Source organism: Elephantulus edwardii, unplaced genomic scaffold, assembly GCF_000299155.1.
Source record: "Elephantulus edwardii isolate Elephantulus edwardi_28Jun2011 unplaced genomic scaffold, EleEdw1.0 scaffold00373, whole genome shotgun sequence".
In the NCBI taxonomy this organism is placed as follows: Eukaryota; Metazoa; Chordata; class Mammalia; order Macroscelidea; family Macroscelididae; genus Elephantulus; species Elephantulus edwardii.
This window is the reverse complement of record NW_006400123.1, coordinates 939,277-949,543: the sequence shown is the minus strand read 5'-3', so window position 1 is coordinate 949,543 and position 10,267 is coordinate 939,277. Positions and strand designations below refer to the sequence as shown.

General features: G+C 35.2%; 1 protein-coding gene across 4 annotated transcripts in view; it reads right to left on the bottom strand.

Annotated features, from left to right (window-relative positions):
• Positions 1 to 10,267, bottom strand: part of PARP8 (poly (ADP-ribose) polymerase family, member 8) — a 364,740-nt gene that overhangs the window by 36,281 nt on the left and 318,192 nt on the right. For 3 of the 4 annotated variants that reach the window (XM_006902146.1, XM_006902149.1, XM_006902147.1), the window contains 4 exons: positions 8,060 to 8,185; positions 6,802 to 6,867; positions 3,620 to 3,687; positions 2,041 to 2,089 (listed from right to left, as the gene is read on the bottom strand). In XM_006902146.1, the coding sequence (XP_006902208.1) occupies positions 2,041 to 2,089; positions 3,620 to 3,687; positions 6,802 to 6,867; positions 8,060 to 8,185 (309 nt within the window). The remainder of the gene's footprint in view (positions 1 to 2,040; positions 2,090 to 3,619; positions 3,688 to 6,801; positions 6,868 to 8,059; positions 8,186 to 10,267) is intronic. The other variant, XM_006902148.1, reaches the window with a different exon arrangement.

Below are 10,267 nucleotides of genomic sequence, written 5' to 3'. Positions count from 1 at the left end.
AGGACAGAGCAGAGTTTAGGGCTGTTGTACATAGGGTCGGTATGAGTCGCAAGTGACTCGACGGCACATAACCACAACAAAACAACGACAACCATGGAAGTGTAGTCACTTATTTTCTCTCTTGTTCCTTCTTTGTTCTCTTTTTATGCATTGCTAAGCTCTCTTGGGATTTTAGAAGGTCTTAGTCTTTGTAAGAAATATTTACATATATTCCTTAAATTGTGTGTTTTTTATGTGGTGCTAGGAGTGTGCATTTGGGCCAACTCTTGTACTCCTCTTTTTCTTGCATTCCTTACATTCTGTTATTGTGAAGTTTCTCTTTTCCTGACTTGCAACTATTTGGTCAGGCTTTCTGTTCCCAGCTTGCAAATAACTTTTGGACTTTTCCAACAGTTCCTAGTGAAGCATGAAACTTATTTGCCCTGGAGTCATGCACATACTGTCATAGATCAGCCTCTATCTGTACCAGAACCTGCTCTCTGGAGAACAGAATGCTTCTGATATTTGCTTTCCAACGAGCCAGAGCATGGCTGAAGGCTCTAGTTGGTCCTGAAGAAATTACATAACAACAACAACAACAACAACAACATTGATTCTTCAGTCCTTAATTTTTTGTTAGGGAGCTAGTATCTTTAACACATTGCCATAAATGACAGCAAACGTGTTTCTAAGCACGGTCGTCAATTTAAAAGTGTGTGGCAATGTGTTAATACAGGTTGAACTTCGGTTTTCATCACTATTGCTTCTTGATCATATGCTACTTCCTAACATGGTTCTGTGTTTGCCAATTCTTCTGGTACCGCTATTCAGAATATTCTTTCCATCTTCTTTTGATGCTTCCATATCATTCTAATTTTGCTTATCCTTCAGTTTTGCAGCTGTAGACTTGAATTCACTTTTCAGTTCTTTTAACTTGAGAAATGCTGACCGAGTTCATCCCTTTTTCTTTTCCAGGTCTATCTATTTTTATATTCCTTCATTAAAGTTGGACAATGAACAAGGATGACATGAAAAGAATCAATGTCTTTGAGTTATGGTATTGGAGAAGAGCAATTGACTGCCAATAGGACCAACAAATATGTCTTGGAAAAGATGCCGTCAGAACTCCTTGAAGGCAAAGATAGTGAAACCTTGCCTTGCATACTTTTGTTTTTCATTTTTTATTTTATTATTTTGTGTGTGTGTACTGTCAAATCAGAACTGACTGGTACAGGAGGAGATTGTCCCTCCTTACCAAGCAGAGCGTCTGGTGGATTTGAACCACGTACTTCTGGGGTTACCGTGCTGCTTCTTACCACAAGGCCACCAGAACTCACCTGCCTTGCATACTTTAGATGAGACTAGTACTTGGAAAGAACATGCTTGGGAAGATACAGGGTCAGTGAAGGAGGGAAAGACACTCAACAATATAAACTGACACAATAACTGAACAGTGGAAAGTAAGTTAGAGTTGCGTCAGGATGGCACAGCATAGGACTTGTATTCAGATACGTTATTCACAGGATTGCTATGACTCAGTCTACTCAATGACAATTAGCAATAAGAACAATAACAATTTAGAGATACTGCTTTTGGATGATGATGATAACTGAAATGAGAGTTCCATCAGCTTTTCTTTTTCTTTTTTCTATGGTTTCTTATGATGATAAACAGGTATTTGGGACAGTATCGTCCCAGATATAGAAAGCAGAGATGTGTCAAGATGAAACCACCAACAATAAAAAGGCACATTCACTTCCTATTCATCAACCTTTAGATAATATATGTTCTACCTAAGACTTGTGGAATAATCAGATAATTTCATATTGACTCTTATTTTAAAGGACAGTAGAATGATTCTGAATTTCATATACTGGAAAAGTGAGGAACTAGCATTCAAATATCACCTTCAAATTGAAGAATCTGACTTAACCTAGACCTACTTCAATTCCTGGAGAGCCTAGCAGAAAAGCAGAGGTCAGTTCTCCGACCGATTTAAGTATTCCCCTATTTCTAAACTTAAGTTTTCTATACAACAAAAAGAATGGGAAAAAATCTCACCCTGTTAACTGGTAGCTTCACAATATGGGATCTGTTACTTGAAATAACCCTGAAATGAGAATAATCTATTAGTAAAAATATATTCCAGATACATTGTAAGTTTTATTCTTACTTGAGAAGTGACTGAAATTTATTTATGTTTCATCATAAAATAATACAATAATAATGTAATAGTTTTTAATTGTATAATTTCATTTGTTTCCTGAAATAATATGAAGTTTCTTAAACAGAGAATATATTTTAATGTAATAAACATGGTAAAGTTCATTAAAGCCCAAGGAAAAAATTATTCTTAATAATCACTCATCAAAACCTTTAAGGTTATCAAATGGAACATTTCTAAATATACTTGCAAAGAAAACCATTCCAAACACAAAGGTAAGAAGGTGACTCATCCATCTGCTTCCTTCATTTATCTCTGTATTGCCTAATAATGAGTGCTTACTCTAGTAATACTTGAAGATGTTTTTAAGTTGATACATACGATATATTCAATTTATTATTCAACAGAGATACTGAAGCTGAGAGAAAGCTAGTTTAGGTATGTAAAAAAATATTCTGTACTTGTCAATAGTAAGAAAACCTTGACAACATTTTAGTGGATCATCTTCTACTTAAAAAAAGATGACTATAAAGTTGAAGAAAGTCACAAGAAATGAAAAGCGAAAAGCCAAGTGAACTTTGGAAGAAAAAAAAAGATACTCACCAGGTTTTTATCTTCCTGGTAAATTATTTTATGTTAACTTTGAATTTCTAAACCTTAATTTTGCCATGATTTTAAGAGAGTACATCAAATGTGTATTTTTCAATTTTGACTAATTAAAGAAATAAAAACCTTGAGGTACCCAAAGTTTTTCTCCTTTACCTTCCTTTACATAATTTTAAAACAACTTTGTGGTTATAGCAAGGAGTAAGTATTACTCAGAACAATCTGTTTATATTTTAACATTCATAGCATTGCACAATAAGAGTTGAAAATTCAATAACCTTTTAGAGTTTTCAAAGCAATTTCAACAAAACATATTCATGAAGCTTTAATAAGGTATGGTGAGTAGATACAGTGACTTCACTTCGCATATGTGAAGTAAGAGGACAGATTATCTGAAGTACCATTGTAGCAGGATGACTGAAATATTCTGCAAATATTCACTGAAGAGTTCATCAAATATAGTCTCTTGCTGAGGAATTAAATAAAACATACAAAAGAAAACCTTTAGAAAGATTGTTAATAAGGGTTGAAATGATGAATTTTTAACTTTGTCCTCACTTAACTAGCAAATTTAATGACCTGAATGCCATGTAGGCCAGCTAGTCATATTTTAAAAAACTCTAGATGAGCTGCTGCCAGGTGACTGCATATCCTTGGACTGCATGTGACAACATCTTCTTTCCTTTGTGATGAACAAGTTTTAATTAAGTTGAGAGTCATTAAGGACTCTTGGATTGTAAAATCAGCAGGTTTCCTAAGCTGGTAGAACTGCCGCACTGCAGGTCTTGTAAAATAGGCTATTCCTTTTTAAAGAACGAAGCAGAGAAAGTATGCTTTGTTTTCGTTAAGAGAAAAACTAAAATTTTATACCATTGCAGTAGGGGATGAGCAAGGGGATCCTGTTTATCCATCTGCTTCTTGATTTCCAGATACGGTGCCTGAAAAAAAAGTCATTATACTCCTCGATTTACCTTAAAAACACTTTTAATTGCATTTTTCTTCCATTTCCCCCCATGTTTATAAATGGAACACAGGCATAGCAATATGCTTAATCTATTTATACTTGAAAACTGATTGTCTTGACATGGTAACAGCAACAAACAGTAGTTTTGCCCTTTAAGATTGTAATTTTTAACTTTCAATTAATATTAAGGAAAATTTATGACCGCTACCTGTCACACTCCTCTGTGAGAATATTTACTTACACATATATTTTTGCAAAAGAAAACTAGACACAATTTGCAGAAAAATTAACTTTAATTGGTAACTGCAGAGATAAACACAGACCATTAACCATTTCAATCTCTGTGACAATATAGATCTATCTATCTAAAAGTACATTCCAGAAAATAGGCCAGTTCATGCTATATTTATTTGAAAAAGTTTAAAGAATTTGATGGAATAGAAACTGAAAGCATCCCTGTGAAGTGTAGAGTGAAAGAGGATGTGGGGTTACTATTTTAATCTGGACAGTGCAGACACTGAGGCATCACGCAATTAAGCAATTTGCCCAAGGTCACAGGAACGTCATTGATAAGCCAATTCTGTAACTTTGGCCTGTAACATCCTAGGCTGATGCTTGAACATCTACATTGTCCCCTATTAAAATAGTTTACACATGACCCAGAATTTTAAAGGAAGCCGTTTTTGGCAGTGAGGTGATTCCAGAGTTAAGAGTATGTACCTATTTATAAATCCAAGAATGATTGGGGTCTAGGGTATAGTATAAATATACTAAAGTCTTTTTCATGACTGAAAATATTTGCATAATGTTTTGTAAGCTTTTGGAATCTGTTCTTTTTTTCCTCTGAAGTAGAAATGTATTTTATTGTGTTCTTTTTCTCATACACATAGTAAAGCTTATTTGAAAAAAAGAATTCAGAAGATGCAGAAAGGTGTGGGCACAGCAAAACAACTGGAAGGAATGGTGGATGTGAAGCAAATAATGAGAACTAAGGGATCTTTGGTTTCTCATTGTTTGAAAGATTTGAAGGTGCTCATTCTACTTGGTGAATGCAAGGGTATTTTTAAATGTATGAATAAAAAGATTATCAAAGGAAGTCAGTTCTTTTTAATTGTGTGCTATAATCCAATAAGCTATCAAAGCTATATTCTCTCGTTAGCTCAAGCCTTTGAAAGAGGATAATGAATGACATGGCTTGCATATGGAACTGAAAGGGATATATTAAAGAAGAAAACAGGAAAGTACAAAAAGAAGAATTAAAATGAAAAATGTAAAAATATGCAGTTGGAGCATTATCTTCAGAGAGCAGCAGAATATTTTTTCTTGTCAAGAACTAAAAGTAGACATCTTTTTTACTAGGATTTATGAGGGCTGAGATCTGTCACAGGTACAGGACTGTGGGTCTCAGTCTGGATGAAAGAGAAATGAAAGTCAAAAGACAGACTGCTGAGAGGGTGGTTTTGGGCCGAAGGACAGAGGAATTCCTGATTCCTTCTCTGGAGAAAGGATAATGGTCACTGTGAGACACCAAGTATCTCTGGGGGCAGTGTAAGCTCTGAAGCCACAAAACACAATAAATACAACTTGTGTTGTTAGTTTTTGGTACTAACTTCTACTTTAAAAGATCCGAACAGACTTTGTATAGTCAGTAAACTGCAAATAAACATCTTCCTGTTATCCTCTACTTTCAATCAGCACCTAGCTGACATCAGTAATGATATTCTTGCTGCATCAGAGTTGGAGGAAGACTTGTCAACAACCTGCTTAAGAAAATGACTCAACCCTGCTTGGTCAAAGTGAAGAAGATTTGAAAAAGCTACTGCAGACAAAAACAGAAATCCTCACCACTGGGCAACAGCATAATAGATGGAGAAAATGTTGAAGTTGTCAATTATTTCATTTTACTTGGATTGACAATAAACACTCATGGTTAAAAGCAGTCACAAAATTAAAAGACTTGTTGCTTTGGGAAAATCTGCTGCTAAGTACCTCTCAGAGCGATAAAGAGCAAAGATAACACTTTAAAGACTAAGGTATGCCTAGTCCAAGCCAGGGTATTTTAACTGCTGCTATTCATCCGAAACTTGGACAATGAGTAAGGATGACAGAAGAAAAATCAATGCCTTTGAACTTTGATGTTAGAGAAGATTACAGAATAATCCATGGATTTCCAAAAGAAGTAGCAAGTTTGTCTTGGAGGAAGTGAAAGCAGGTGCTCAGGAAGGGCAAGGATGGTGAATCTTCATCTCACATACTTTGGGCCCGCTTTCAGCAGGGGCTAATCATGTGGAAAGGTGGAGAGTTCTCAACAAAGAACCTCAACAAAGTGGACTGACAGTGATTACAACAAGGAGCTTGAGTCTATCTGATAGGGTAAGTTTCAGATCTGTTGTTAGCAGGGTTACTGAGTTTGAGCTGATGTAAAGTCCCCTAGCAACACAACTTACATTGATAAATTTTATCTCTGTCTCCAAACTGATGACTGTGTAAAGTCTAAAATAACTGAGTATCATATGCTTTTCCATACACTGGACCACAGCGATGCACAGGCCTTTCATAATCAACCCTGATCCATGGTTCTCAAACTTTCCTGCCAAAAATTTGACTAACAGGCACAAATTAAACTCACAAGTGAAGAATCTGGAGTCTTCCTGTGGTGTTCCTCGGGCTCTATTTATGCCCTGTGTACATCTTATAGAATATTTCTGGTTTTATTTTAACATTTAAATAGTATTCTGAAATTACTACCATTAATATGATTAACTTTCTAGGAAAAGGGGAAACTTTGTTCTCAAATGAAATATTCCATGACATACCCTCAGGTATTTAAGGCTTTTACTAAATTTAAGAGTAGGACATTAGGATAATAATTATGAATTTACATCCCAAAAGTTACAGTAGCAGCATGGTAGCACAGTGATTTAATTTAACTAAAACATCTTTGCAAAGCACAATTATATTAGCTATAAATATATCATGTAACATAAAACCTTCCATCTCTCCAAAATAAATCGTACTCTTGGATATCTTTAAAATATTTTACTCAAGTGAAGCTGAACTGTGTAAGATCAAAAGATGACATACTCACCTGTGTCATTTCTCTGATTGAAGTTATGCTATCTAGTGCCTTCATTACTCGGTCATAGTTCTTTTTCTATTTGGGGCAGGGGAGGAAGGAATATACTTATAAGCATTTGCAAATCTGAGTATTATTAGATAATCATATTACTTCTCTACGTGAACTGCTATCAGAAGCAGCTTCAAAGCAGTGACTATTTTGTGCACACAAACGGAAAGACTGACACAAGTTGGGCCAAAGACAGATTGTACAAGTGAATCAAAAGGAAGAAAAGAAAAGAACAATGTAATGATGAAGAACAAAGTACTGTTTATCCACAAGGGGAATAAAACAAACTAAAAATACAAACTAAATACTGCACTCCTGCTTCTGCCTTTCATCATTAAAGTATCAAGATATTATTACAAATTTAGTACAGAATCCTTTTGAATAATAAAAAGTTTACTCTAAATCTCAACAAGTATTTTTTGTTTTCATTTTCTTCTGATGAGAATTGTTATTACATAGTATGACTGACAAAGGTGCAAATGACACTGATAACTCATTTTAAAACAAAATAATGTACCATGATGTAACTTAAGAAGGAAGGATACTTTTTCAAACACATTTTATAGAGTCATTATTCCTATTAAATAAATTCTAGAAAATACCAATGTAATTTCAGCTTTTATGAAGCTTGAAAACTTTGGTATTTCAAAAAGAATTTGCTTAATCTCTGTGACTATTTACAAAAGTGTTCTCCATGTGACACCAGTTGATGCACTATATGAATGTCAATGGTGGGCAAAGTAGCAAGGCAAAGTTTAAGTGCAAACACAAAGTAAAAAGAAAGTTGATCCTTTTGCCTAGGCTATAGTTAAAATGAGGTTACTTAAGCTAGACTCTTAAAAATGCATTAATAGGATGAAATACATCATAGTGGCCACTGAAAACAATCTGATGTAAACACTTACCTACATGACCTGAGGATGGGGTATGGACAAATCAGACTTTGAGGTGATTAGCTGGGTTTAGTTTCATGAGAATGAAGTTCTGAAATGACTCTTGAAGGACAAAAGTGGATGAAAAGTGATAGGATTTGTGAAAGACTAGGGAGGGAAAATAAATAATATTTGCTTGAGATAATTTTAAATTATTTTATGGAATCTCGGACAAATCATGGATATGGATGGCAGGACAGAGGTACAGACTCAAAGAAGGTAAAAGACTGAGATCTAGATGATTGGGAGAAGCCACTTGTGAGTGATCTGCTGGGATAACTACTTACCCTGGGGTTGAAGGCCAGCATCTGAGGATCATTAGGATCTACTACAGAAGGATATGGCTCAAAAATGACAACTTTCCTAGGAGATTCCAATGCAGATCTACACATGGATACTAGAAGATCCACCACCTTGAAATACACACATCAAACAGTTAATATTCTCCAGGCTGAATCGAGTTCGTTCCCCATCTTTCTCCCTCTCATGTTAATCAAAGATCATAATACTCTCAGGATGGCTTTCATTTACCTCTGAATTGCCTCTGTAATTCATGGTTTTAGACTAAGTTTGAGAAACTTAACCCCTAATTAAAAACAACGAACATATGTTGCCTCTAATTACCTGAGGTCTAACATGTCTCTGTTGTGTTTATACTATGTGCTAATAACATTTTTCCTGACTCTGGTTAGACAAGAGATTGAGAGAGACAAGGTATTGTTTTTGTAGAGTCTAATAAAGATGATATATATGACAAAAATAAGTTCAAAATGAAATGTAATAGAAAAATCAATAAAGATGAAGCATAATAGAAAAATCAGTTAAATTCCTAGGAGTGTTAAATGTGGTAGAAATAGAGCTGACATAACAAACTGAGGATAAAGGAGTGGTTGCTTTACCTAACGTGAATGAAGAAAATCTCTCTGTAATTTCCAGAGTTGTGAAGGGAGGGAGGGAAGGGGGATATGTCAAGAAGAAAGCATTTCAAATAAAAGGAACAACAACAACAAAAAAAATAGAAGAAAAGAGTGTAGCATGCAGTAAGCATAGCCAGTCTCCCAAACATGATCTTACTTTTCATTTTCCCTCTGTCAAAGTCACTGCTGTTGTTGTCATGCACCATTCAGTCAGTACTGACTCACAGCTGACCCTCCAGTGGTTTTCAGTAGCAGTAAATCACATGGGAGGAGACTTTCTATCTTTCTCTCTGGGAACAGTGGCTGGATTTGTAACCTGTGCCTCTGAGTCAGCAGCATAGCTCCTTACAATGAGGCCACTATGGCTCTCTGTCAAAAGTCATTAACGACCTTCATTTACTAAATGTCATGGCTTAATTCCTACACTGTCCCAAGATTGATCTGAGAATTTACTAACAAGCACTGATACTTAGGAACACAGTTCTGAAGGCACTTATTACTAAGAGTCCTTTCTCAATCATCCAAACAAACATGATTCAAACAACTGAAAAACAAAAACTGTAAATGCTTAGAAATTCAGGAGAAAGCACACCAGAACAAACATGTGGACAGGAGCTTAAAAAGAAAGCAGTCGTTTTAATATTTTGTTGTTGTTAGGTGCCCTGGAGTTGAGTACGACACATAGCAACCTATGAACAACAGATCTGAATTCTGTCCTGTCCTGTGCCATCCTCACAATCTGACACATACCACTGCTGCATATACTTTATTAGTTTATCCAGTTGAGGGACTTTGTCTCTTTCTCCAGCCTTCCCATTCCAAGAATGATGTCCCTCTCTTCAAGGAGTAGCCTTTTTTGAGGGAAAGCTATTTCTGGAAAGCTTTAAATAGGCATTTTAAAAAAACAAATGCACAGTAAGAGTACACAATTTTGAATTGCAAATTTATAGGGGAACAGCATTTAGCCTAATGCCAATAGCACTTAGTGTGTGTGTGCTCACAAACTCCTCCACAACATCTAGGATTTCCAGTGACCTCATTCAAGCCACTGGGCATAAAACCTATAAATAACACATCCCACAGCAGACAGACTAGATTCTCACAAAACCTGCTCAAAAAACAGCGAAACTGGAACAAACGTTAGGCTTCTAACATATTAGTAGATGTACACAACCACATAAACTGTTTCCATATAGCTAACAGAGTTGAGAGAATAAGTAGGCTGAATGAAGTCATGAAAGGAATATTCCCTTTTGGAACAAAATCACAAAATTTTCTGGCCTTTGAGTTATCATCTTTAGAGTTGAATCACAAATTACCAGATTTGAACAAACACATATTTTAAACTTATTTCACTGCAGCAAAAGAAAAAAAAGTAAAAATCATTAATTTTAAGATACGTATGTATGAAGACAGAGACATCTATTCTACCATCAACACAACTTACTTTAGCATGATTTTCTCCTTCCCATTAATAATTTCCGATTTCAAGGTGGTAAAAATATTTTAAGGATAATTTACATATAAAAAATGAAAAATGGTTAAATATACCAATATTTTTACTATGTGTATGTGTAT